The sequence below is a fragment of the Copadichromis virginalis genome, linkage group LG18 (assembly GCF_057382275.1).
Source record: "Copadichromis virginalis isolate Kocher_CV1m ecotype Utaka linkage group LG18, C_Virginalis_male_GT1.1, whole genome shotgun sequence".
In the NCBI taxonomy this organism is placed as follows: Eukaryota; Metazoa; Chordata; class Actinopteri; order Cichliformes; family Cichlidae; genus Copadichromis; species Copadichromis virginalis.
The window spans coordinates 19,725,081-19,752,973 of NC_140635.1; the positions used below are offsets into that span (position 1 = coordinate 19,725,081).

At 42.7% G+C, this 27,893-nt stretch overlaps 2 protein-coding genes across 6 annotated transcripts in view; both read left to right on the plus strand.

The window, feature by feature from the left end:
• The window catches only part of LOC146687691 (A-type potassium channel modulatory protein DPP6-like), a 99,900-nt gene that overhangs the window by 37,187 nt on the left and 34,820 nt on the right, over nucleotides 1-27,893 (plus strand). For 4 of the 5 annotated variants that reach the window (XM_085438630.1, XM_085438629.1, XM_085438626.1 and 1 more), the window contains one exon: nucleotides 26,624-26,738. In XM_085438630.1, coding sequence (XP_085294756.1) covers nucleotides 26,624-26,738 — 115 coding nt within the window. Of the gene's footprint in view, nucleotides 1-14,043; nucleotides 14,294-26,623; nucleotides 26,739-27,893 lie in introns of those variants that run through there. The other variant, XM_085438628.1, reaches the window with a different exon arrangement.
• LOC146687692 (uncharacterized) lies at nucleotides 156-1,686 on the plus strand. Its single transcript, XM_085439383.1, has 2 exons — nucleotides 156-1,435; nucleotides 1,485-1,686. Exons 1-2 carry the CDS (start codon nucleotides 156-158, stop codon nucleotides 1,684-1,686), a joined length of 1,482 nt encoding a protein of 493 aa, XP_085295509.1.

The window sequence follows — 27,893 nt, forward strand, 5'->3', positions numbered from 1 at the left end:
CCACCGGTGTAAGTTTATTTTGAGTTTTTCTAGTTATGTCATGTTGCGTTCAGCATTAAAGCCTTTTTGAGTTCACGTCTGTCTCCAGAGTCTGCACCTTGGGTCCTATTCCTGCCTGCACACAGCCTCACCTAACAGAAGATCGCGACCAGAACATGGACCCTGCAGACTCCTTTTTCTTTGAGTTCAACGGCGAGATGGAGCGGCTGGTGCGCCTGCTCGACCGCATCGCCCAGTCCCCGGATTTAAAGACCATGGCAGTGGGGCTGAGCGCGGTGGAGGCCATCATTCGGCATAATCCCCGGCTTAGCCAGTTTGCTAGAGACACTGAGTTGGGGAACACCATTACTGCCTGGAGAGAGCAAGTCAGGGCTAGTGAGCTTGCTCTCTCCCTCACTACATCTTCCCCACCGCTGCCGCAGGACAACGCACACTCTGCTTCATCGCCACTGCAGGCTTCCTCCCCTTCCTCACGCCAGCTGGGACCTTGTTCGCCTGTCCGTTCGCCTGCCTTTTTCCTGGCGGCTGTGTGGTCGGAGGATGAGGAGGAGGTCTCCGTTTCTCCACTGGTTCCTGTTCCCTCGTCTAAAAGGAAGCGACACCACCGTCGCTCCTCTCCTCGGTCATCCGTTCAGCCACCTGTCTCCGCTGGAGGGTCCGAGGGATCGCTTCAGCCACCTGTCTCCGCTGGAGGGTCCGAGGGATCGCTTCAGCCACCTGTCTCCGCTGGAGGGTCCGAGGGATCGCTTCAGCCACCTGTCTCCGCTGGAGGGTCCGAGGAATCGCTTCAGCCTTCTCTTCCTGCTGGAGGATCCGAGGGGCCCGTTCAGCCTCCTGTCTCTGCTGGAGGGTCCGAGGAGCCTGTTCAGCCGTCTGCCACGTCAGCTGGAGGGCCCGAGGAGCCTGTTCAGCCGTCTGCCACGTCAGCTGGAGGGCCCGAGGAGCCTGTTCAGCCGTCTGCCACGTCAGCTGGAGGGCCCGAGGAGCCCGTCCAGCCGCCATTAGCCTCTGCCTCTGCTACGCCTGGTCCAACTTCTGCCTCTGCCTCTGCTACGCCTGGTCCAACTTCTGCCTCTGCCTCTGCTACGCCTGGTCCAACTTCTGCCTCAGCCTGTGCTTCGCCTGGTCCGGCTTCGGCCTCTGCAGCTCCGCCTGGTCCAGTCTCCGAGTGTTCAGCTTCGTCTGCTCCTGAGGTCTCCATGCTGTCTGTTCCTGCACGTCCTGCTCGGCCTGCTCGTCCTGCACGTCCTGTCCGGCCGATGACTGGACGTCATTGCCGTCATGGACAGCCCCCTGAACTACGCCGCCGTCGGTGCCTCCCGCCCGGCCGGCCTCCTGACCTGCTCTGCCGCCGTCGGTGCCTCCCGCCCGGCCGGCCTCCTGAACTGTTTTCTGGGCTCTTGGACCATCAGCCTCCGGGCCGCCCCCCTGACCTACCCGGGTTTGGACTGTTGTGCCGTCAGCCTCCGGGCCGGCCCCCTGAACTTTTTTGAGACTATTGCCTGGGCCTCTGCGCCTTTCGTGAGCTCTTTTGTTTGTTTGCTTTTGGACTTTGCCTGGGCCTTGGTGCTGTTGTTTTGGACTTTGTTTCTGTGTTTTGTTCTGTTGTTTTCCGGGCTCCAGTGTTTTGCACTTTTTTTTGTTTTGTTGTTTCTGGCTCCTTGTTTTGTTTGTCCACCGGTGTAAGTTTATTTTGAGTTTTTCTAGTTATGTCATGTTGCGTTCAGCATTAAAGCCTTTTTGAGTTCACGTCTGTCTCCAGAGTCTGCACCTTGGGTCCTATTCCTGCCTGCACACAGCCTCACCTAACAGCTTGGTGCTGTTCCCAAACCAGTTGCAGATGTTTGACGTCAGGACGCTCTCAATGGTGCAGGAGTAGAAGTTCTTGAGCACCTTCAGTGGCAGATGGAAGTCTCTAAGTCTTCTGAGGAAGAAGAGACGCTGACGGGCTTTCTTAACCAGGGTGTTGATGTGACAGGACCATGACAGGTCCTGAGTGATGTGGACACCCAGGTATCGGAAACTGTCCACTCTCTCCACTGGCGTGCCACTGATGATGAGGGGTTTGTAATTCCTCGCCTGCTTTGTAGTGAAGTCCACGATCAGCTCCTTAGTCTTGCTGATGTTTAGGAGGAGGTTATTCTCCTGGCACCAGGTCTCCAGGTTCCTAATCTCCTCCAGGTAGGCCGTCTCGATGTTGTCGGAGATCAGGCCCACAACAGCAGTGTCGTCAGCAAACTTGACAATGGAGGTGGTGTCGGATGTGGCTACACAGTCATAAGTGTACAGTGAGTACAGCAGGGGGCTTAAAACACAGCCCTGAGGCACTCCAGTGCTGAGTGAGATGGAGGGGGAGACTTGTTTTCCTACCCTCACTGATTGGGGTCTGTCTGTGAGGAAGTTGAGGATCCACTGACACAGTGATGAGCTGAGTCCTAGATCCGTCAACTTGGTGAAAAGCTTAGAGGGAATTATTGTGTTGAATGCTGAACTGTAGTCCACGAACAGCATCCTAACATAATTCCCTCTGCCAGTGTCCAGGTGACTCAGGGATGTGTGGAGCAGGTGAGATATGGCATCGTCTGTGGAACGATTAGTCCGGTAAGCAAACTGAAGTGAGTCGATGGTGGCAGGAAGTGAAGAAGTGATGTGATCTCTCATCAGTCTTTCAAAACACTTCATCACAATTGAAGTCAGTGCTACTGGACGGTAGTCATTGTGGCAAGCGGGCTGTTGTTTCTTTGGAACAGGGACAATAATGGACCGTTTGAAGCACGTGGGAACCACAGCTTGGGCCAGGGAGAGGTTGAAGATCTCCGTGAACACCGGTGCTAGTTGATCAGCGCAGGCTCTAAGGACCCGGCCAGGGATTGCATCTGGTCCTGCTGCCTTCCTGGTGTTCACCCTCCTGAAGGTGTTCCTCACGGCATGCTCTGTGATGACGAATGCATTTTCTTCACTGGTGCACTCCGAGCGCGCGCAGCCGTTTGTTGTTTTAATTGCTGCGGCGTCGAAGCGAGCATAAAACGTGTTCAGCTCATCAGCCAGTGAAGCATCGGCATTCATCATTGAAGAAGCTGGTCGTTTATAGTCCGTTATAGTCCGCAGTCCTTTCCACAGGCTCCTAGAGTCGCACTGTCGTAGCTGTGACTCTAGTTTTTCCCCGTAGCTCCGCTTTGCCTTTCGGACCGCGCTGCACACGTTGTAGGACGCAGCCTTGTATAGGTCCATATTACCGGAGACAATAATGGCAAACTATGGTTTTGAATTATGCATTATTATTACTGCAGGGCTCTAGACTAACTTTTTGCCATGGGCGTACCGGTACACCTAACTTTTTAAAGTTAGGCGTACCGGCACAAAAGTTAGGCGTACACAAATTTTATAATAATTTATATAATATAATGTGTTTTTCTGGATACACTGTGCTTTTTCAGCATCCAAAGATTGATGACACCGTGTCAGAGCACTGGCTATGAATTTCAGAAGGATCAGGCCTTAACTTAACAGAAAAGTTATCAATAGTTCTTTTCCTATTACAGCTACATCCACTTCTGTCGTGCCTAGGCTGCTCACTAGGGCTGGGTATCATCACTGATTTCTATAATCCATTCGATTCCGGTTTTCAAAGTCCCGATTCAATTCAACTTAGCCTCAGACAGTCAGAAATATTATAATTCTGATGATTTATCAGTACTGACTTCATCAGAATTGTGAACATCACAGCAGATGCCTTTGTGTGAAAGTAACTGAGAATAAAACACAGAAAAACATGAAGGAGATTTTCCTGGTCTGGCTTTTTATAGCAGATAACCTTAAAAATATTCTACAATGTTCTGCATATAAAGTTTAAATTTCTTCAGTATTGAGTAACAGAAAAAATAGGCTTTCTTGTCCGAGGTCATTTAAGTGAAAAAAAGAAAAGAAAAAGACAGCAGCCGACAGCGCTGTAAACAACGGTAGACTGGTGGGTAATAAGCGAATGAATAATACAGAAAACAGAGATTGGAGACGGGAAACTGTTCTTGAAGCACAGAGAGAGAGAGAGAGAGGGCTAGCTGTGCATGAAGTGTGATTTCAATAGTCGTGGAAGCAAAACAGCAAAATTCATGACGACATTGATCAAATGTGAAGCGCAGTTTGCTGCTTCTTTTGCTGCTGGCTCGGCGAATTTTGGTTGGAGAGACAAAACCTGCAGCTCAGAATCAGCGCAAAAAGACGTAATCACAGCGCAGACCGGACGCATCAGAATCGCTAAGCTCCGACAGCGTGTCCGTCTACGGGCCGTCGGGTGAGAAAGCCGAGAAAGACAAAGTTGATTCTGATGCGTCGGGTCTGTGTTTACGTCTTTGTGTGGAATCCGTGTACCTGCTCTCGTTTGCTGTTTGGTTGTTGTTGAAATGGTTTTGTGAGCTTTAATCTGAGAATCTGGCGTTTCTGGCAAAACACAGTTATATTTAAAAGTCGATTCAGGATTTAATGAATTGATATCGCTTTATTCAAGCTACTCACCTCCCACTTCCACCTACATTTTCAACTGGACCACGGCCAATCAGAGAGGTCCCGCCCCTGACTACCTCTGATTGGTTTAGTCCACGATAGGGGCAAAATGTGTGTCTGTTGTTGACCACAGGGAAGGTTGCAGATTTTTTTTTTTTTTTTTGCTACCCGAACAGTTGGTCGCACAGGTGCAACCAAATATTTTTTTTTAGTCGCACCACTGAAAAATTGGTCGCACTCTAGAGCCCTGTTACTGCATAACTTGCAGGCTCGGGCCTTAGAGATAGATGCGCATAAAGCAAAAATCAAAACTCTTTTTGCTTCAATCAGAATTTTGTTTTGCACAGTTGTGCTTCGTTTGAATGCGTGACCTTCAGTCTACAGACTTTAACACTGGAAGGCTGTATTCACATTTTAACTGCAGAGTTAAATAGAGAAACACCAGATTTTAAGAGTACTTGGGTATTCTTGGAGTTTTTGAGATATTTCTTATGGTAATAATAAGAAATATGTATTGCAGGAAAAAGCATTGCTGGGTGTCTTATAAATGGACCACTGAGATCTAGTGTGAGAACTCAATTAGCATTGCATCGTGCGCCTCCATTATTGGCAACCTCAGTGCTGTAAAACTGTTTCCCACAATTCTCTCCAGGGTTGCAATTTTCTCCTGGAAGAGTCCAGTTTTAGTCGTCAAGGCAGTTACTTTTTGTCAGAAAGTGATGTGTAAAGATCTTCTTTTTTTCCTTTTGGAGGCATTTCCTGAGAAGCTTGCTCCAGACTGCCCGGCGGTGTGTTGCAGAGACACAATAATCTTTTTTCCTCAGGAGAAATTCATGGGTTTAAAGTTTTGATGTGCAGCTAGCAGAGCGCTGTCAGCTGTTTAGGTTCACAAAAGCAAAATACTTTGGTTTGCTGTGCATGAAAAATATATGAAATATATATATATATATACTTTATTAGGAAGACATGTAAACAGAGTACAACAGTGTATAATAAAGCCAGGCTCTGATTCCTTTTTATGACATTGCACTGTGAAAAGTTTAGGAATAAAATGTTCTATATATCATTTAACATTTCGATGTTAAACGAACAAACCCTTATATAACCTTCAGAGCAGAGACTGGAATAAAACTGGATGGTTCAGCTTGAACTGTGACCCTGTTTGTTTTGACCTCTGATTCTGGTTTATGTAATATTCTGAGGGTAAGATTCTCTTCCTAGTTTCTATACTTGTGATCCCTCTGTTTAATATTTGTATTCTTTGTTTTGTTATCCAGCTGTTAGGTTTCTGTCATCTTCTCCTGTTTTCTCTGTCCTCTTGTGTTTAGTTTCCTTTGTTAGTATTAGGTGTCTCCCTGTGCAGTGAGTCGTGTCTCAATGTTTATTTGGCTTTGTTTCCCAGTCATGTCTCTATGTGTCTATCTGATTTCTCTGTGCTCTTGCCCTTGCGCTCTGTATGTAGTCAGCTTGAGTCTTAGTGTGTGTCTCTTATTTTGTCAGTCCCTCATCCTGTCTGCATTATGTTCTCTTCTGCTTCCCCTGCCTCATCAGTCAGACTGTGTTCAGCTGTGTTCCCCGGGTGTTTCCTCTCTTCACTGATTCCCTATTCTGTATATATGTCTGTGTCCCCTTCTGTCATTCTCACGATCTCCCTCATCCTCTGGCTGTGTGTTCTGGCCATTCAGTGTTTCATAGTTTTGTAATATCTCAGTTTCTTCCTAGTTTTAGTTTTGCATTTTGAATGCAGCACCAAGACTGTGTTTTTGACTTTAGTCCTGCCTGGGAGTCCTGCATTCCTGCCTGACACAGTGTTATGACATTTCTGACTCGGGGTATGAAAAAACAAATGTTATATGCATTGCAAATTTCAGTTTCCTAGCAACTGTTTACATTAAGACAATTATTTCTTGTATAACAAGTTTTCTGAAATTTTAACATCGCATATGCAAATGATACAACCACTCATTAAACACTCACCTGTTTGAATTCATGTCAAAAAGACACTTCTTACGAGAAACATGGTCCGGAAGCTTCTCAAAATTGACCCGAGTGGTTGTTTTTACAGTATTGTCTCACCTGAAACTGTCTTGGAGGCGCTCTCTGCATAATCTAAAACTTGACGTTTTCAGCATTCAACAGGAATCAGCAAGGTGGTGGGAGGATGCGCTGACCTTGTTAATGCTTTATTGGATTTGGTGTAAATGCCAGCAGCCAATAAGGGGGAAAAAACAAGAGGTCAGTTTGCAAAAGCAAACGCAAGTAATAGGTAATAAACTAATACTATTTATAATATAGCCATTTCAAATTTAACTTGCTGCAGAGGACTGCACATTATGAAAACTTTGAAAGTTTCCAGCTTTAAAAATGCTAAACACGTAATATATTTGTTTAAAAAACCACCACAGGCTCAGTGTCAGGGAGTAATGCGAACCAAATGATGCTGTTGTCATAAGTTAACAAGTGAGTTTATTGGAGGGGTAGCCTTCTCAGAAAAACAATCAAGTATTGATGAGGGTCAAAGAATTAGGTCCAGAGGCTAAGGAATCATTCAAAGTTAATGTAATTTTTTCTCTCCCTGTGTGTTTTAATGTCTCCAACCAATTCAAGACAAGACAATAGTAGATTAATTGTTTCCCCCAGAAAGCCCTCTCTTGGTAAAAGACCAATAATGAATCTGATTAAAGACTTGAAGACTTGTTAATTACCACTCTGTAATGTCCAGACAGTGAAAAACTGCCTGTGCCTACAGTTTGAAAACTTCTGTGCCTTTCATCACTCTGTATGGAGGCGTGTTTTCTCAGGACTGAATTGATGACCCTTAAGTACAGTAACGATCCGTGATGAACTGCTGCCCGCACGGCATCTCTATCCTTAACCTGTGATTTGTGGCTGCTGCATGGCAGGCAGGAACTGTGATGCGGACAGCAGTATTTACAGTAAGCGAGGCAGGTGTGCTGCCAGTTGGACAGCTGAAGGAGTCACGGCAGGCCGGAGGGCGTTGGGGGCATGACTGATGATTGAGCCGGGCATGCTGGCAGCTGGCAGGTCAGCTGAGTGGAAACAGCTTGTTCCTAAATCAGCCGCCCTCACTGATTGATGGGGTTTTACTGGAAATGCGCATAATGAGCAGATTAAAACATACGGTTCAAAAAGTTTTGTTTTCATTGAATAGATGGTGGCAAACAATAATTTTTATTTTTTTTTATATATATTCCTGAAGTCCCCTTTAGACATTCCTCTCCCCTTCAGACAAGATACCCAAAATCAAGCCAAAATCTTTCGAATTATAACCATATTTTCCTTTAGTTAAGGAGACCAGCTTACGCTTGATAAGATACACCACGTCTTTATTTCTTCTCGTTTGGGACGCTGTAATTCTCCTCATCTCCATTAACTATAAGTAAATTACTTGCCTTCAGCTCCAGCTGTCTCAGGGATTTAAACACGCAGTTGGGAATCAGATCGTACCATTCCCATTTGTGCATCATTGCACTCAAAGTTCTACACTCGATTTAAAACTTTTGCTTTTAAGGCTTTTTAAAATCACAAAGAGTAAGATTGCTGATATATTGCTGTCTTGTGAGCCGCAGTTTGATATCTGCACTCTCCCTGCTGTTCAAATCACTCAGGTCTTTACCTTAGGTGCCCGGGATTTTTCAGCCTGTCTTTGCTTTTGCATTTTCTAAGTCAACTCAGTCTTTTTTGGGTTGCTGCATAAAACTTCCTGAAGGCTTTCCATGAAGTAAAAAGAAGCTCTCTATCTTATTTCATTGTTATTTTTTATGCTCCTCGTTGGTTTTCATTATAACGACTCCTATAAATTCTTGTCTACAGTTTTTTGTTTTAAAGTGAGTCGCTTTGTAAATGTACTCACAAAAACTACATTATAATCTTTCTATTTTTCATGCGTTAACTAGATTTAGAAAGCCTTTATTGTCCCAGAGGAGAAAAAAGATTGTAACAGTAAACAGGCAGGGACACCGGCTGACATGTCATAGCAGGGCAGAGGTTGAAGATAAATGTCTTCTTTATCTTCTTCTATAGAATAAAATAGCACTTTATTGTCATTCTACATGTACAACAAAATTATTAAAGTATATTCTGTGTTTATGGCACACAAACAAATGCCTGCTCAGAACAAGCTCATTGTGGAATTTCTGTTTCATTTATCGTTCTGTGATTTTTAAAATCCCTGAATTGTCTCAGGAAAAAAAGTGGTGGGTATAGCTCTGCTGAGAGGTCTCTCCTATTAAGTCTAAAATAGGCTAAATACTTTTTTTTTTTTACTATATTCAGCACAAATATACAAGTAAAGGCTGCACGGGCCACAAGCTGAAACATGTTTGTCAGACAATAACATTTTTCTTTGTAATACAAGTTTAATGGAAATTTTACATCTTGGCCACAGTGACATGCTAATCCTCTTTTACAAGACAAACAGATCTCAAAATGTTATCTTTTGCATTTTATGCTCCTGTGATTATTGTATCCTGTGAGAATGGCACGTAGATATCTTATCCTTATTCTTTTATTATTCTTTGCAAAAAGCCCTGCAGCCTGCTGTTGCGCTCTGTATTGTAGTTTTACAGCCTGTTTGTGTACATCAGTTTATTTCAAATTTCCACAACATTTAAAAAAAAAGATTTTAATTCATTTTGCAACAGCAGTCTGCATGAAATAATAACCAGAAACAGCTTATCTACCTCCCGTGGTCACAGGATATAATCAGAACATTACATGTAAAAGTGTGCAGACAAGTGTAATATCTTGTAATAGAAGATAGCATAAAGACAAAGCATGATGTGATGGAGCCTTCCATTCAACCAGGTCAGCTTAACATAGACAAAGAGCAGAATCCTAAAAATCTTCCATCATCGTATACAGAAAATACGCTCACGCTGCAACTGGCTGAGATTCAAATGACGGTTTTTTTTTTATCTCAGCTGTAAAGTTTCAGGAGTTCATCTTGCACAGTTTCCATGTTATAATGTTGACAACATCTGAATACAGACAGATAGGCTGAGATACACCTGCCATAACTCAATTTGTGGAGGTTCCCGGTACTCTGAGAATCTCCAGGAGCACATTTTGTAGTGATGACAGGTGCAAGCTCTCTGGATGAAAACAATATCGGTTACAATATCAAGCTGGTAAAACATGAGTATGAAACATTAATAACACTACAGCAGCTAGAAAAAGTACATCAGCCTCTGAGTTTGCTCCTCTCTGAAACACTTTACACTAAATGTTTAGATTTGCAGAGGCTGTGTTTTGTTGCAAAGCTGTTGTGTTGTTTTGCGTTAGATTACGCAGATGTTCGTGTTATTGTGTGTGTCCCCTGTTCATCAACATAGTGCTGCTGTGCTTTCTTTGCACTAGAACAAAAACCCCTTGGGGATGCATTTATGCAAACACATGGTAGATAATGGTTTTCTGCCTTTTTTCTATGGCTGTGGCCTTTTCAGGCTTTCTGCTGTGCTGCTTGGCCTGCGGAGAGAGTTCAGCTGATAATGATCGTTTATCCAACAAAACTGCCCTGGCCTTTGCTAGGCGGACTCATCTCTTGCTCTTCTTCCTGTTCTCTTCGGTCTTAAGTGACAGGCTGATGGCTGTGCTCATTGGCAGAGGTGGACAAGCACTTTATTAACTCTCCAAAATCCCATGCAACATACTTTCTTCCTCTCTAAACTACAGTTTTTAATATAATAAGCACAATTTCTGTGAAAAAATCCTCAATATTGATTAGTCTTTAAGGTGTTGGACAAGTAGTGATCACTGGGGGGCACTAGCATGCAGTTGAAGGCTTTCACAGCGTTTATTGACTGTTAAATGAATGGCACTTTGTGGGTCTTGGAGCTTTTTGAAGGGCTATTGTAGACAAAGTGCAGCCTATATGAGTAACTGCTAAATGAGTAAAATATGAATGGATTTAATGTCAGTTAACTAATAGAAACTGACTAATAGGTGAGCCTTGTTTTTAAAAAAGCTCTGACCCTAAATGGCTCCACGTTGTTTGGTTTCTCCAATTAAACCTGATCCTGTGTTGTTTCATCGAATGTGTTGTGATCAATCGCCATAGCCTTCACCGCGTTTGAGTCTCATTTCTTGTTTGTTAGAGCTCTGCTGGTCGGATGAGCACTCTGCGTTTAACGCTGTTTATCTTGTAAATTGTTTCCTGTTGCTTCTCGCGTCTGCTAAAAACTTTTAAAAATTTAGTGCAGCTAATTGTTAGGAAATTGCTTCCCCTTCCTCTTCCACCTGATCTTTTCACTGAGCAGCTGTGGAAAGCCTGTGAGTGAAAACAGATAATAAAGGCAGGACAGAGACGGTCACACACTGAGGATTAAATCGTAAACAGGCTTTCCGCTCTTGTGTCAGTGGAGCTGTCCACGGCCGTGGTGCTGAAACCATTCTTGGCAGTGAGCTGGTTGTGCGGCTCCCTCGGGCCGTGTGAGGCGCTGTGCGATGACAGCAGGACCAAAATGCTGTGTTTGGTACTATCTGTGTTTAGTCCCATCATCCAGCCAGAAAGATCTGAGCTTCATTTTGCAGCACTGTGAAAATTTATCATTGTGTCCATCCACTTTGTCTCTACACTTGCTTCAGCGTGTTTAATTTCTTCCATTTTTCCATCTTCACTTTGGGCAGGTAGCATTTTACATTCTCTATAGCTGGTCCATTTATCTGCTTTAAATTTTTCTGTTGCTGCAGACTGGATGGTTTTTACTGACACAGTGATGCACAGATCTGAGCTTACTCAAAAAAAACAACCCTCACTGTGTAGAAGATTTAAGTAAACATGACCAAGGAATTAATTTTGTTGATAAATACAATAGTTATCGGTGATCCCAGCTTATAGTCGAAACTCTTGAAATACACAGAGGAGTAAACTGTGACCAGCAGACAGATCTAAGATATCACAACAACATTCCCTTTAAGATGCTTTAAGGTAAGATAAAGACCTAATAACAGAGAAAAACCCCCAATAATCAAACAACCCCCTTTGAGCAAACACTTGGCGACAGTGGGAAGGAAAAACTCCCTTTAAACAGGAAGAAATCTCTCAAGAACCAGTCTCAGGTAGGGGCAGCCATCTGCCAAGGCAGGATAAAAGACACGCTGTGGAAGAGCACATGACATTAATAATAACTAATGATTAAATGCAGAGTGGCGTGTAAATGCATAGTGAGTGAAGAAGAAGAAGAACGCCCAGTGCGCTCAGTGCCATCATTTGGCATGCGGAAATAATTATTTGTGAAGTATTAAACCTCATAGTTATTTCTGTTGTGGTACCTCATACACAGCATGATTTTTAACAGTGAATATGATGATTCTCAGGGCCCAGATATTTGGATTAAGTGAATCCTTGAAGATTTTAGTCCAAAGATCTGAAGAAATTCTCCAGCTGAGCACGAGACTCCTTCAAGTGTAATCAGTACTGTTGCATTTTTTCCTGATCTCACAGCCAACATACAAATTCCCAAATTCCCCAAATTTCCAAGTAAGCAAAACAGATCTAAGTGTAGAATATCCCTGAATGCATGGTGTATTTCTTAATGGTTACCTTAGCAAAAGCAGTCGACAATAAGTATTAATATTATGATTTTATATGCTTTTGAAACTTTGCATGTTTACCTTGATCTTTAGAGTTTGCTCTGCTCATTCTTGTTAATGTATTGATGCACAGATTGCAGAAAGATAACATGCCATTTCCTCGCTTGTAAACAAGCAATAATTAGCCCTTAGGGCTGCAACAAGTCCGCTGATGAAAACATTATATCAACTAGAGAATCTTTCCCTCATTCTCGTACGCAGGCTGTGTCAGTGACTCGTATCGCTGACTTTTTTGGTGTGTGTTTCTCTTTTACTGGGATTGTTCAGTTCCTTTCCCCCCAGCAGATGATCGGTTCAAAAGGCCAAGAGGCCTGCACAGACTGTGCATGACTTCAGAAGAAACTGTCTCTCCAGCACGAGAGCGCCCTGCGTGCGTGCGTGTGCGCGGCTGTGTGTGTTTTCATGTGTGCGGCACAAATAGGCAGACAAGCTGTGCTAACAAGAATGTGGATTGTGTGTGCTCGCAGAGATGTGGCGCACGGTGAGAAAGTTACAGTATAAACAATGTTTTGTCAGGAACCGAGACTATTTCTGCTCGATGTGGGAGGACGATATAACACTGCTTCTCAAGAGCGAGGCCAGCAGCAAGCCTTTGTTTTATTGGCAGACAGTACAGCAGCGGTGGCAGTACACTGGAGCGAATATGATTTTTATGGCTATAGACGCTCTATGCAAATCCATTCCCTAAACTGCAATGTAGATAGCATTAACAGCCATGAGTGTATTCAAGCTTTAGTAAGATAGGAACACCAATCCTATCTGAAAAGAGTCCACGCTTATAACTGAAAGTATTTTGTTCTTCTCACATTGATTCTTGTTTCCATTTCCTGTATAATGGACTTGCCAGTAATAATGAGTGCCCGCAGTGATGTGATACAAGCTGACAGGTCTCCATATTATCAGTTGCTGCAAGCTCAGAGCTGAGCACAGAGGAGTCTGGTAAGACTAAATATAGGCCCAGGTGGAAGGACAAAACCTTGAGCTCCCCTCTACATTCTGCAAGGAAAGAAAAGGAGCAGTGCAGTGTTTTTGTGTGTTTTTATTGTCTAATACATTTCCTTATACGAATAAATAGTCTGCAGTCAACCGGATTCACAAAGGGGTTAAAATACAGAAATGACCTGTTTTGCAGGGGGAGGGGGGATTATGTTGTTGATGTCCACATTTTAATAAATCCAGCCCTTTTTGGCCACTTAAAATACACACACACACACACACACACACACACACACACACACACACACACACACACACACACACACATATATTTATTTATTTTTTGTTTACTGCAATTTCTGCTGCCTTCTTGGCCCGATCTCTCTTGCAAAATGTCATCGAGAGTTTTACATGCATAAATAAAAGATATTAAAAAACTGATTGCAGCTTCTACCTCTGACAGAAATGTTCTTTCTGCCTTAAAATGACTTGATGTCATTCACGAGAGATATATTTTGACACGTTTCACAGATTTTAATCCAATTAATCATTTACATCCCGATAAATACCGACAATTATATGTTGGCAAATACCGGAAATCACTTTTTGGCACAGCAGCTGGCGGCATAGCTCGGTTGTTTCCGTTTCCACTGCAGAGAGGTCCAGCCTGGTGGTGCTAAGTTCTGCAAAGAAGTCAATTTGACCTTTTTTGGTTTTTATTTTGGTTAACCTGACATTTCCTCTAAATTGACAATTTCTTCAAATAAGAGACCCGCAAGTAGCGCCGAGTCTAATTAACTGAAAAGAATCATGTAGGTTTTTTCTTTTTCTTTTTTTTCTTTTTTACATTTTTTAAGCACATCCAGCTGTCGTGGATGACACCACTCCCGCTCCGAGGTAAACCGAACCTCCCACATGGCAGCGGTCCACAGATTTCTGCACGTCAGCTGCTGAACTTTGCGCCGTCTGCACCCACGGTATCTCTGCGTTATTCTAGCAAATCACTCGTGGATAGCCTCGAACACTTTACGCGCATTCTCCCTCTCTCCCTCTCCCTCTCTCTCTCTCTCTCTCTCGGTGTGCTCCCCCTCTTTTCTCCGCTTCATTTTTTCTGCACCTGTCAGCAGCGGACGTGTGCGCGGCTCTTCTCTCCCCTTTTTCTTCTTGATTTGGCGTCATGACTTCGGCAAAAGACGCCGCTAACGGGCCGGGGAAAGTGGCTCAGCATCAGCAGCAGGATCAGGTAGGTCTTCAGGGGAGCTGACTCCTAATTGTTCCGCTCCTTATCTTTCGGAAGCAGCGGAGGCGCAAACAGTTATTTTTTTTTCTTCACGAAAATCAAAGAAACATATTCGAAACAGCCTGGCTTTCTATTAGATTGCATGTTATCTGTCTGCGTGTATGTGTGTTTCTGTGTGTTTGACTCACGAATCAACAGCTGGAAAAGCTTTTGAGTGCTGCAGTTTGAATGTATGCTGCCTCCTTCTAAACTTCTGCCTAAATATTGAATGAGCTCCTATTGAAACCTCAGCCCACAGGTGTAGCTTCTATAATGGAACCTGTTGGTGTCCTGTTTTCATTAACAGTTTGACAGCTTCTGGTGACAGCACAGAGTTTTTAGGAATGTTTGGTTGTGTTTGTGTGTGTGTCTGTAGAGGGGGGTGTTCAGTTGACAAAATCATGCATTTTGCATGTGAGCAACTGTGTGTGCCGGAGAAAAAAATGGAAAGAAACAGAATGCCAGAGAGTGGGCGTTAATTGCTCTGTGTTCTGTTAACTAATTCAGATTAAATTGTGCTCAGTATGAGGCTATAGGGAACACTGTGAGGTGATGTAATGGCACAAACACACACACACACTACTTGTGAGTTTACATAACTGAGCTTCTGGCATTGATGGCATAATTTAGGTTGAAAAGTGCTTCACCAAAATCAGCTCGTTTGGCCTATGGAGCAGAAACATGTCGACAATAAAACTAGTTGCATAACAGCTGTTCATTGTTTTTTTTTTTTGGCTCAAATGCAGCACTGAATACACAAGACTCATAATAAAGGTTAATTTCACTGAGGTGATGAGGGTTATTCACTGTGACTGCTGACTGGTCAGCGCGTAATGAAGTGTAGCATCTGTAAAAGTGGAACTCATCTGACTGCTTCCTGTGCCTCAACTTGCATGAAGTTTCTTTTCTCGTCTCTCCAGTGCAGTGAGAGTGCGGAGTCGACAGCGGTACAGCAGATCTTTAACCGTGAAATCAGATCAATTTTTTTTTAAAGAAGAAAGAGACAGAGAGAGCTTGTGAGCTCTTTTGAAGGTTGAGAGGAAGTCGGGCCTCAGACGTGAAAAAAGGAGAGCTCGGAAAGCGAAAGGCACATGGGCTCATCTGCACATCACTGCAACTCACATAATACACAGCTATCACACGCACAAGCGCAAACGTTTCACTTTTGTTGAAGAAAGGAGCGGTATGTCTTTATTCCCATCCAGCGATTTCTATATGCGACCGGCCTCGACTTGCTTTGTTTCTCTGTGCAAAACACTTTGCACGAGACAACAGCAGGCAGCATACTTCCTGCTTGGATGGGAAGCTTGGAAAATATAACGCTGACTGTGTAGCTCCAACAGTGACCTTGCTCGTTGGAAATATCAGCTTCAAATGCGAATGCCCGCCTTTGTGTCTGCTCTTTAATGGTGCGGAGACAGAGGCAGAGAGATAAAGATGTCATAGCAGAGGAAGTAGCGTGCAGGGAGCAAACACATCTGAGATTTGAACACTGTCTGTAATGCAGGCTGTGCACTGCATCCATACAGACTTAATAAAACTTGTATAGGGGAATAAAGGGAAACTTTTTCTCTCTCTTTAAAAAAAACAAAAAAACAAAAGCTGCCTTCATTAGGAAAGTTGTTACACGCCCAGGAAATGTACCTACATGCTCTTTATCTGACACGCCGTGATTATTGCTCTCTTTTGTTGAGCACCACTGCAACACTCTCGCATCATTGATTATCATGATGGTTTGAAGGCGCCGCACAAATTTGCCACTGCACAATATTTTTTTTGTTTCATGCCTCCTCCATTACTGTACTTGCTGTTGTTCAATGCTATTGGTTATTGTCTTGTTCAAGGTAGCAGGGCTGTAATTTAAACCACAAGTACCCATTCAGACAGGGGGGTGGGGGGGGGGGATCAAAGGTGAAGTGCAGGGGAAAAAAGAGAACCTGTTACCAGGTGAATTAAATGGGTACACAAGCGTCATCAAATGAAATTTCAATGCTGCAGATTTTATTTTTTCCTGATTCCTTATCATATTAGGTCCTTATTTTTCTGCAGGTAATTATTCTGAAAGAAGACGAGCTGTCCCCTTTTTCCTCTTAACTGAAAATGGATTTAATTTTCAGGAGCATATTTAGAGAGAAAGCATTCAATTTGAAAAAGGGGGATTTTAAAAACAGCAAGGGGCACTTCCAGCTGATCTGTTCTCCAGTGATTCCACTTCAGTCATGCTGTTGTGTGCAACAGTTCTTCTGATGATTGAAAGATAGCCGAGCCAGTTTTGTTCAGAGGCAGGCAGCGATTTGAGTCCTCTCAAAAAACCCATCTTAACCTCCATCTTCCCCTCGTCCCTAGTGGATAGAGTCGGGGAGTTTTAATGCTTTATCATTTTTACTTTTCTCATCTCCTCCCCAGTTTCTGTTATCCATTCCAACAAAAACAAATGAAGAGGCACACGCAGACGAGAATATACTTTTTTTATATCTCTGTTTTTGTTTTTTTTCTGTGCGCCTGAAAACAACGCCCATTTCCCACTTTGTCCCAAGGCGTCTTCTTATCGTTGAGGCGTACAGAAATTATTTATTCTTTGCAGACTGGATTTCCTCCCCATCTGTCTTGTGAATTTTTTTTCCAGACTATTAACATGAGGATGGGTCACCCAGGAAATCAGTGCACCTTCAATCATAGCAACACTGTAAGCCTCTTTACCTTGATGTAGTTTTTAGTTCTGGGGAAACATTAAAGTTTCCCGCTCACTCCCAACTGGTCACAGCAGATGGCCACCTGTCCCTGAGCCTGGTTCTGCTGGATATTTCTTCCTGTTAAAAAGGAGGGTTTTTTCTCCCCACTGTCGCCAAGTGTTTGTTCATAAGGGGTCCGATGATTGTTGGTGTTTTCTCTGTAATGTTACAATAAAAGTGCTTTGAGGCGACTGTTGTTGTGATTTAGTGCTATAATAAAATTGAATTAAATCATTGCCTGCAATCATTTTTCAAAATTTGGCTCATTTCTGGGATCTCTAGTGTGCATGTAGTGAGGAAGAAGCTGGCAGTGTAGCAACAAGGTCTTTATAAAGGCCACAGAAGGCTTCAGTGACTTCAAGTAAATCAAAAGCAGCAAAATGAGGAGAAGCGAGACTACAAAGCAGCGACATGCTAAAGCAGCTTAGGCCTGAGTAGCACTGGTTTAGGCACCTGTCGATGACCGGATGGCAAATGGTTGGTGGTAAACTAAACACTGAGTGTGACGCAAATCAGAAACGGAGACGGCTTTCAAAATTCAAAATTAAGCCATTTGAACTGTTTTGGTTGCAGAGCTAAAGCACAACTTTTACTTTGAAGGGGAACTGTCTGTGTTTCCAGTTTGTTTTGCACTTTTCAGTTTCTCTGCTGCTTGCTGAGTAGTTTGCGAGTGTTTGTAGGTAAATCGTGTCTTCCGTGCAGACTATTGGTGACCGCAGCAATCTGCTACCAGTTTCACGACTGCGTCCAACTTCAAACAACTTCCAGTTAGAAAGGAGCAACTTTTCCTTTGTGACTGGTGTTTACCAAATGATCTTTGGCTGGTCTCTAGGCCAGTGTGCCTGGGGTCTTAAATAACACACACTAGGATGTGTAGAAGGCCTGATGTGGGGTCTGCCAGGACTGTAGGATGAACTTGACTTTGTGGCCTCCCTTCACATTTACCTGTCACATTCATAGATGGTGAAGTTTCTCAGTCTCATTTCTATTTTCACAAGAAAGAAAATCCACCTGGAGAGAGAACTAGTGCACAAATGAGCAAAAATAATGAGGTAAACTTGTTGTTCTTATGCCAAAATACAAGAAACAGAAATGCTGGAACCTTATTTTTAAATTGTTTGGCACACTTTGCACTGTTTACGTAATTTTTGCTGAATCTCTGCAACAGTTTTGATTGTCAAGTAGAGAAGACTTCTCTGTAATGTTGCTGTTTAGTGCCTACTGTAAGCTGTAGATGAGTCGATGGATACGTAATTTGCTTTTTGGGGGGTTTAACTTGGAGTATAGTTGCACAGCATTTCATCTCAGAACATGTGTGTTTTTAAGCCATGTTTCTGACTTTATGTGCAAGATAAAGAGTCTTAAAGATAAGAATCGTTTATCTGGACTGCCACTCATAATAAGATAAGTGCGGCCCTTACGTTACTTCTAAATGAGTGGCTGGCTGGGTGTAATATAATTTAAGACGGTCAACATACACAGTGCTGTTGCCTGCAAAGACTGAAGTGTCTAGACCACGGAAGAATAAAAGTACCTCATCCGTTACTGAATAATTTATCCCCAGGTGAACACAGATAATGGCATAAAAGCCAGCAGCATAAATCATTTAATATAGTTTTGACTTGTTGTGAAAGAACCACTCAGTGCACTTGTCTTCTTCTCACTTACCACTCCAGTATATCATTGGTGTCGCTAATACTACTGCCATGCCATCGCAACGACGACCACTGCCACTCACAGAAAATAAGTTGGTCAAAGGTTTTTGGTCCAGAGCTGTACAGGTCCAAGTTTTTATACTAAGAATGGCTCCAATGATCTTTTCCCTCATCTCTATAAAGGCATTTAACCTTTTTATGTTGTTTTTTTTGCGGTTTTAAATTCTCTCATTTTATGGTTTGTTATACTCTCCCCCCACTTTTGAGTTACGCTGCAGCTGCACCCAGCTGTACACCATCAGTTCATCAGCACCAAATGGTAGAAAGACAAAGTTAGCACTGAGATGGTGAGCATTAATCAGTGAAGCAGCCAGGGACGTTTGCTGAAAACATTCTCTGGGGATTGGAGCGCCTTGCGAGCTGAGGGTCATCTTACAGATGGAGACGTTTGCTAAGTTTTTGCAGCTCTGCTACAGTAGCTTAGTCATATTATTAGATTCTCATCAGTGAAGAAGCACAAACGCTAAAGCTGTCTACAAAGCTGAAAAGAGAATAAGGTGCAGCAGAGCTTGTCAGTTTAACCAGCTGAGTTTTTTTATTCTTCTGTAGTGCCGACAAAAGGCGACCGAAACGATACAAAAGTTTTAACATGTTAAATTGTGGCTGCGAGAGAAACGACCCAAAGACTTTATTGCAAAGAATTTTCCTAACAGAGATGTAACGTAGCCCTACTTATCATTAATTTCACATCTAAGGACCAATTTATTACAATTCAAAAGCTTTTCCAGTTGCTAGTAATTAATTTGACAATAATTTTTTGACTGCACAGGCCTGTTTCACACCAGGACTCTAATCAGCTCTGCTGTCTTTATAAACATCAAATAATAAAGTTAAATTAGGAGAATTTTCCATGTTTTCAGTGTTTTGGATCACAAAGTCATGCACAAACAGAGAGATGTTTTCAGAGTATTGCGGTCCAAGACTCTTGCTTCACTCCTTTTCTATACAGTAACTTTACTCTCAATGTAAGTTCATGCTTCCTTTTTACTTTAATTCACCTACTTTGATTGTCTGTGTTATATAGAATAGCTCCCACAGTTTGATTCTCGTGAGTAGGATTGTCACGATGCCAGAATTTCAAACTGGATTCCGATAACCATACTGGTTGGTGCAAATGTATTTGGCTACAGCCCTGTTTATTTCCTTTGCTTCTGGTGACTTGGCAGCATATTATTGTTGCTGATCAAATAGAGTTGTTAATTTTGGCTGCTGCTGTCTGTCTACTTGTGGGTAGACTTTTGTCAGCTTCAATCTGGGGCTTTAGGAGAACAGTTTAGACACAAATAATTGTGGTGTGCTGTTAAGTTAACGCGGTTTATTGACGTTACAGACCGATTAATACTTCAGTACTGCTGTTGAAACAGGAGCTTTATTGATGAGGACAGGGATTTGGGCTTTTTAAGATGCTTCAGCACGTTTTTCGTGCTATTGTTCGGCTGGCAGCGAGGGGAAGAGCAGTGTGTGAAGTTTTGTGTCAGCTGGAAGAGGCAAAGATGCCACTGTTGGTATTAAAACTGTTGCAAATGAGTATCTAGTCTGATTATATGATTGTAATTTTTTTGCAACTTCCTACTTTACCTCAAAACTGCTATCATGTTTTCAGAGGTATAAAAAGTACTCTGGTTATCTTTGGCCATGACTGAGTGCGCTTCTTCTTAATGTTTTGATTACGTGTGCTGACTTATGTGCCCCGGTTCTAAATACTAAAGAAGTGGCCTAACTCCTGTTCTCTTATCACATCCACAGCCAGGTTACTGTATGTCATCTAAACAGCCTGTTGTTTTCCTTTGTTTCAGTTGAGTTGCAGTTCAAAAAGGACAAAGGCTGGACGGGCACATTGAGGCTGGTGCCCTACTATTCATGAGCCAAAAGCCAGCTGGCATGAATTCTTAATCTCACTCGTGAATGGCCATGATTTATTGATGCTGTTCCAGAGGAAAAGTTTCCCCCTATGTCCAAAGGCTACTGCTTCACTCTGAAGTTTTACTGTCCCGAGACAGCGACTACATTACAGTGAAAGGATACATTGAGTTTCAAACATCTACATTCCCTTGTTTCCTTTTTTCCCCTAAATCCTAGGTTAATTTCTCAAGCCCCTTGTTTCCCACATGGCAGTCAGCGGTAATATTAGTCCCTGCTGTACTGTACCAGCGAGCACCATCTTCACTGCAAATCTGACTCAAACAGCTCTCTTGGTTCCCTTGGAAACCAGGTGCTCAAAGATCAGGAAAGATCCATTTCACACTTCAGCAGCGAGCAGAGAGACAAAGAGATGCTTAGACAAAGGGAAAGTGGGAGGGAGAGAGGATTAGAGAGAGAGAGAGAGTGGTAGGGGGGTAAAGGGAGCTTGACCTTAAAAGATGCCTTCTTTTTACAGCCCCTTTGTCTCGAAACAGAATGGAAATAGCAACAAATAGATCGGGAAAAATTCTTGTTGCGTCCTCTCTCTTGGGGTTTTCTGTCTTTTGAGAGATGCCAGTATGGGAATGGGTTTATTTAGATGTGTGTCTGTAGAGAAGAGGGTGGAAATGGCTGCAGTTCTAATTTATTGATGCAGCTTTTATTGTTATCAGCTGTAAGGCATGCATGCGTGCTCTTCACACACAGACTAACAGAAGGAGATGGCCTAATGCAGAGAGCCAGCCTGCATCTGAAATGCTGCTAAAGGTCAAGATTTCCACTTATACACAGATGCACTTTTTCACTTGTTAAGAGCTTTCCAGAAAACTCAACATCTCCCGCAAACTCCTACAGTTTGCTATATTCTGAAACACGTTGAACACCCGGGAAAAGAAACCATGCATCTAAGGTTAGATTCTATATATCTCTGTAGGGTTTGTTTTCTGGAAACTGTGGTGATAATTGTCATGCATTTTTATGTAAGTGAATAGAGTGGAGCTCTCTGTTCTGTGGTTGAGTAGGTGGGTGAAGCGTTGAGCGTTTTAAACAGGGATAAAGCACTCTGCACAGTTAAAGCAATCAGAGCTGAGACACTTTAATAACAGTGGGCTGTATGAGAGAGCAGCTCTATTTTAAAATATATGCTCTTAATGCTCTTAACTAAATAAATGTATACAACATAGAAGCTCATGCTGATGATCCTAACAGAAACGACAATAACTTAGTTATTCTGAAACAAGTCCTTACTGGTTTATACCCTCATTTTATTATATATACATATTCTACTGGTCGTATATCAAATATCTAACCAGTCATTCACATGGCAGCAATTCAATGCATTTAGTCATGTAGATGAGGCCAAAAAGACCTGTTAAGGTTCAAATTGAGCCTGAAAATAAGGAAAAATGTGATTTTGAACGTTTTATGGTTTATTTATTTCAGAAACTGCTGATCTGCTGAGATTTTTCCCACAAAGTCATCTCTAGGGTTTACAGCGACTGGTCTGAAAAAGGGAAAATGTCCAGTGAGCGGTAAATCTCTGTGTGGAAATGCCTAGTCAGAGGTCAGAGGTTAAAGAAAAATGGCCACACTGCTTGAAGCTGATAGGAAAGCTATAGCAACTAAAAAAAGACTCATTACAACCAAGGTATGCAGAAAAGTATCTCAGAATGTACAACATGTTAAACCTTGAGATCGTGCCGCTATAACAAGCCTGCAGTACGAGCAACCTTCATGAAAATAATCACGGCAAAGCATTTAAACAGACATTATTAACACAATTGTACATGTAAAAACATGTTAGTCATATTGCTTAATCGTGTCTGGCGATTAAGGACCCTGGAAAGTACTTCATACCTTCCTTGCCCACAAGCGACTTCTTGGCTTTAAATATATTTTCTCCTCCTGCTGGTAATGCAATTTCTGCATCGGTGTCCATTTCATGCTTTGGCGAGGCAAAGCATGAAATGGACACGATGGACTGGCGTGTCTATTACATGCTTTGCCATGATACTGGGTTGGGCTACAGCAGCAGCAGATCACATCAGATTACAGTACTATCAGCAACTAAGCATCATTTAAAAATCACAGCCTGTCTGAAAATTGTTGCTCGCCACCTTTACAAACCACAGCATTGAATAAATATGTACTTTATGTAATACAGTACATAAGTTTCACAGCTCTGAGGTGGAAATGCATTCATCTAATAAATTCAGACAGATAAAGGCCATCTCATATTGGTAAATGTTCAGTACAGCTTCTTACAGCGTTGAGTAGCTTTGAGGCTCACCCTCAGTAAGTGCACTACTAATGCTCACCTTGTTGCAGTGGCTTTGTTGAATGGGCGTTTTAAACAGCTGTGGCAGCTGTTTTGACGGCTCTGTTGTCCACCGTGTAGCACAATAAACATCGATCTGATCTTAGTCAGGTCGGTGTTATGCATCCAGAAATATTGACATACCACTTTAATGGTGGCAACCGTTTCAACCTGAGCTGTTTTAATTTTTTAAATTTTTAATTTATATATTTTTACGGTGAAGAAGGCAAACGTCCAGCAGTCTTTGATTGTCTATTGATCAGGATTGCGGAAAAGCTCTTTGACTCGTAATTGAATGTTCGACTGTCTGTTTACAGAAACTGCCATCCTGGAAGGAAGCTGCTGCTCCTGTTTGTCAAATCATATGTATTCTGCAATTGCACTAGCCCACAGGACCTGTGGGAGATGCATTTGTGATAGAAATGGCGCTCTGCTGTCATTATAGCTGCATTTGTCATAGGTGGAAGAATTGCTGTAACTAAATGTCACAGTGTTTTGAAATATTGTGATGGGAGATTTTTTTTTTCCTTACTTTGTTATGTTGATTATTTCCAAATGCCACGTGTATTGATTGATGTGTTACGCTGGACTGGATCCTGTTACATTTTTCGCACAGATACACAGACAACTCTATGAAGTGAAAAGTTAGCGGTTGCTGAAAGGAGGTCATTATCAGCAAAGCTGGTCGGAGCATCAGCGCCTTTTATTTCTGGTTCGGTCAGAAGTCTGAAGCGATTGCAGATATCGTGTCTTTCCTATTGGGGCGAGATAACACAGGGAGATTAATATCTTATGAACCCAGCATACGACTCCATACATGCTGTTGTGAAAATCCTTACCTCTGCAGCAATGCATCAGCTTATTGATGTGCCTGCTGTTTTTCTATATGTACTCACTGCCTTCGCTATTGATTTGCTTTGCTGTGAGACAAACTGTGCAGAGACAGTAGGTGCACAAGCAAAGTAAATACACACAGGTGCCGTACACACAGGATCATTTTAAACATTTACTGTATCGTAACTTGCTAAAGTCTTCAAATATATAAGAAGCGCTGTCTCTGCTCACCAGTTGAGCTGTCTGCTTCTCTCTCCCGTGTACACGCACCCCTCATTAACTCGTGAGTGGTTCACTGAGCCCCTCCGTACCGTATAACCACTCTCCTGACTGCAGGCAGAGAGAGACCAGGGCTAATTGGTAACATGGTTATGAGCAGCTGGACTGATACGGGTGGCTGAAGCTGCTCACTTGTCTCACTGACTGTGACCAGAGGCATTAATGGGCAAATGTGCGTGTCTGTTTGTGCGGCCACATAGCTGGCAAGCATGATGCACGGAAATCATATCTGGCTGCAATTTCTAACCTCGACCCTTCAACACGCTGGGTGCAATAGAGTAGAGCGATACGCTAATGGGTCGCTTCAGAGCCTTCACTTTAAACACTTCAATTACAATTAAATTAATATAACTTTGCACACCAGTATATTAGCAATAACCCATAATTATAGTGTTAAAGCATGTTTTTGACCAGAATTTAGAAATTCTAGCAGTTAATTGGTCATCAGCACGTGTCGGGTCAGACTGCTCAGTGCTCAGAGAAACTGCAAAATAACCAGGAGCTACATCTCAGAATGTGCAGGCCTCAGTTAGCATGTTTAATGTTAAAGTTCATGACAGCACAATTAGAAAAAGACTGAACAAGTATGTCTTGTTTGGAAGGGCTTCCAGGAGAAAGCTGCTTCTCTCTAAAAAGAACCTGGCAGCACAGCTTTAGTTTGCAAAGCTGCATCTGAATAAATCTCAAGACCTCTGGAACTACTTGACCTCTGAAAACCATATCAGTGTAAGGCCCTCATACCACCTGTCAAGCATATTGTTGATCATTGAGTTGACCATAAACTCCTCTGTTCCAGAGTCAAAAGCTTGTCCAAAACCAGGTCATGCAACAGTACAATGATCCTAAACACAGCAGCAAATCCACAACAGAATGACTGAAAAAGAAAAGAATCAAGGTGTTGCTTTGGTTCAGACCTCAATCTGATCTGAATGCGCATCAACAAATGGCCACATACCTCAATGAACTGAAGCGATGCTGTAAGGGCGAAGGGGCACAATTCCTCCACAATAATGTGAGAAACAAGTCATACAGAAAATGATTACTTCAAGTTATTGTTGCTAAAGATGGTTATTCAGAGGACTGCTTGTGTGCACCTGTAAAACCTCACTCTCACAGTTCATTTCTCTCTGCCACTGTCTGCTGAAGGAAAAAAATGGCAATAGTGCCTTCCTCTGTGTTTAAATGGTAAATGGTCAAATAACTGGAGCAGCTGTGGAAACTCTGCCCTGTACGAGAGTGACAAGGTTGGTGAGGAGATGGGCTGTGGTAGTTATTTTATTGATTGTTTCCATTTCTGTAAAAGTCACACAGTGTGCCACTGAACTGAAAACAGCAAGCTCTTTTAGAAAGTCGCAGGTCTCTTTTTTCTGCTTACACAGACCTGCAACTGTAACACTGATTCACCTTTGGCACAACACTGACCCAAGACATACTGCCAGGACAATGCAAAGTCATGACTATCCAGAAGGGCCTAGCCTGAGCTTTAAGCCTTGTGGGGAGACCTAAAGATGGCGTGCAAGTCAGTAAAAGGCTTATTTTAAATTACAAATTTTAGTTTTTGAGTTTCAATAAACTGAAAAATAGAGTCTTAAATATACAGCATACTAAAGTGCAAAAAACAAAACCCCAAAGTTGGACACTAATTTCTAAACGATCTATGTGTCAGATGAGGACATTTCTAAATAGTCTAATCGGTCTTGAAAATGGAAATATTTGACATGTGTGCCCGGCAAGCGAAGTTACCCCCCAATCTTAAAGGCAGAGTGAGTGAAAGCCAGCTCCGAGTTCAGGAGGTTAGCACTCATCTGCAGTTATTCCAGAAAACTGTCTGTTCCTGTTGCTTTCTAATGGACGCAGTGTGTCAAGAGGCGGTTGATGGTGCGTGCTTGTGCCGGCAAATCACACAGTAAAGCCACTCGAGGGCTTTTACATTGAAATACTTGAAGATGTGTTTTTGATTGTTGGTCAGTCTTCTCACTGCTGCATGCTGCACTTTTGGACTTAAAGTGTTTTGTGTGTCCTGTGGATTTTTGCAGTACGTGCGTTTCAAACAGTGTTGATTAGCCATCTACCATCTGCTGGGCTCCGTGAGGAGAGCAGCTCATTATTCTGCCTGTTGTGTCTGTGTTGAAGCCGTAGCGCCGCTCCAGCTATCAGGCGAAGCTGCGGGGACTCTTCGTATACGAGCAGCGGGGAGCAACTGGATGATGCGCTGTTACTGCGCACAAGTGGCTGAGTTGTCAGCATCTGTCTGACAGAATGAGCTGTCCTCCGGCCAATCTCTACCTCCAACTGTGACAGTACAAAATAGTTCTTTTTTTATTTATGATGAGGTGAACTCTAAACCATTGTACAAAAAATACAATCTCCTGAATGTCATTGTACAACATCTTCTACAGTGAAGTAGAATTGTAGCACTGGAAGTACTTTATTTGCTGCCTATGGGTGCTTGATAGGTGGTATTTTTTCGCTTCTGTTTGTTTTTGCCTCATTGTAATTTAATATTTATGTTTTTCAGGACCTTGTTGGCAGCGCCCCACCTCAGAGGAACTGGAAGGGAATAGCCATAGCCCTGCTGGTCATCCTGATCATCTGTTCTCTGATTGTCACCTCTGTTATCCTGCTCAGCCCTGGTGTGTATAGCCCTCTAGGAAATGCACACAAATACACAAACCTGCATGCAAATATGTTAACACTCAGTGGGTGTGTATTTCCAAGGATGCCAAGGATGCTTAATCCTCTTAGGTTATTATATTTATTCAAACAAAATGAGTAATTTGCATCACGTTACATATCCAGTTTCCTAGGAATTATGTGCATTCATAACTGACTATGGCAAGGATTTAAACTCATGCAAAAATTACAGTCTTCTCTTTAATATTTCCAGATACTGTACTTTTACTGTACTTAAGTGGTATTTTCAAGTATTTGTACTTGAGTTTTATTTATTTGACATATTTTTTACTTTTATTCCCTACATTTTTACACAAATATCTGCACTTTTTAATCCTTACATTTTCAGAACAGGACAGGAAGATGAGAGGATAGATTTAAAGATAAGGAGTTCTCAGTGGTATATGCAGTGTTGTGGAGTAACGGAATACATGTATCGCCGTTACGTATTTAAAATACAAAATATGAGTAACTGTATTCCGTTACAGTTACCGTTTAAAAAGGTGGTATTCAGAATACAGTTACTTTGTTGAAATAAATGGATTACACTGCGGTACTTTCCTGTTTAATATTGTCGCGGGTCAGGACTGTTTGGGTTTTGTTTGACAGCTACGTTCTGTTGTTCCAGGCGGCAGCGTTACGGTTGCCATGGTTACAGGGCGACGCTCTCTCTCTCTCTTTTGACTGTGTGTTTCCTGAGAGCCTTTTCGTTGTTGTTGTTGTGCTAAGCTAACAGGCTCAATGCTACAAGCATAGCTCTAAAGAATGTAGCATCATGGGCAGTGTAGTCCGTGTTGCAGGGAGAATGGACTGCCATACACGTTATGGGTCTGTGAGCGCGAGGAGGGAGAAAAAGGGGAGTGGAAAGGTACGAGTTGTCATTGAGCAAAAACGGGAGCTGGAAGCATGTAAATATAATAATAACCACTGCAGCCAAGAAGAGTGCCTGACGAGCCCAGTTGTAAGTAAGCTATTAAGACTCGACTGTACACCGTGTTCGTGTTTTCCTCCGAAAACAATAAGTTCCGTTGGAGCAGTCTTTCAACGCCTCTCTCTGTCTCTCGCAAGAAAGTTGACCCACACAACAAAGTAAAGCTATTTTTCGGCTACGAGCC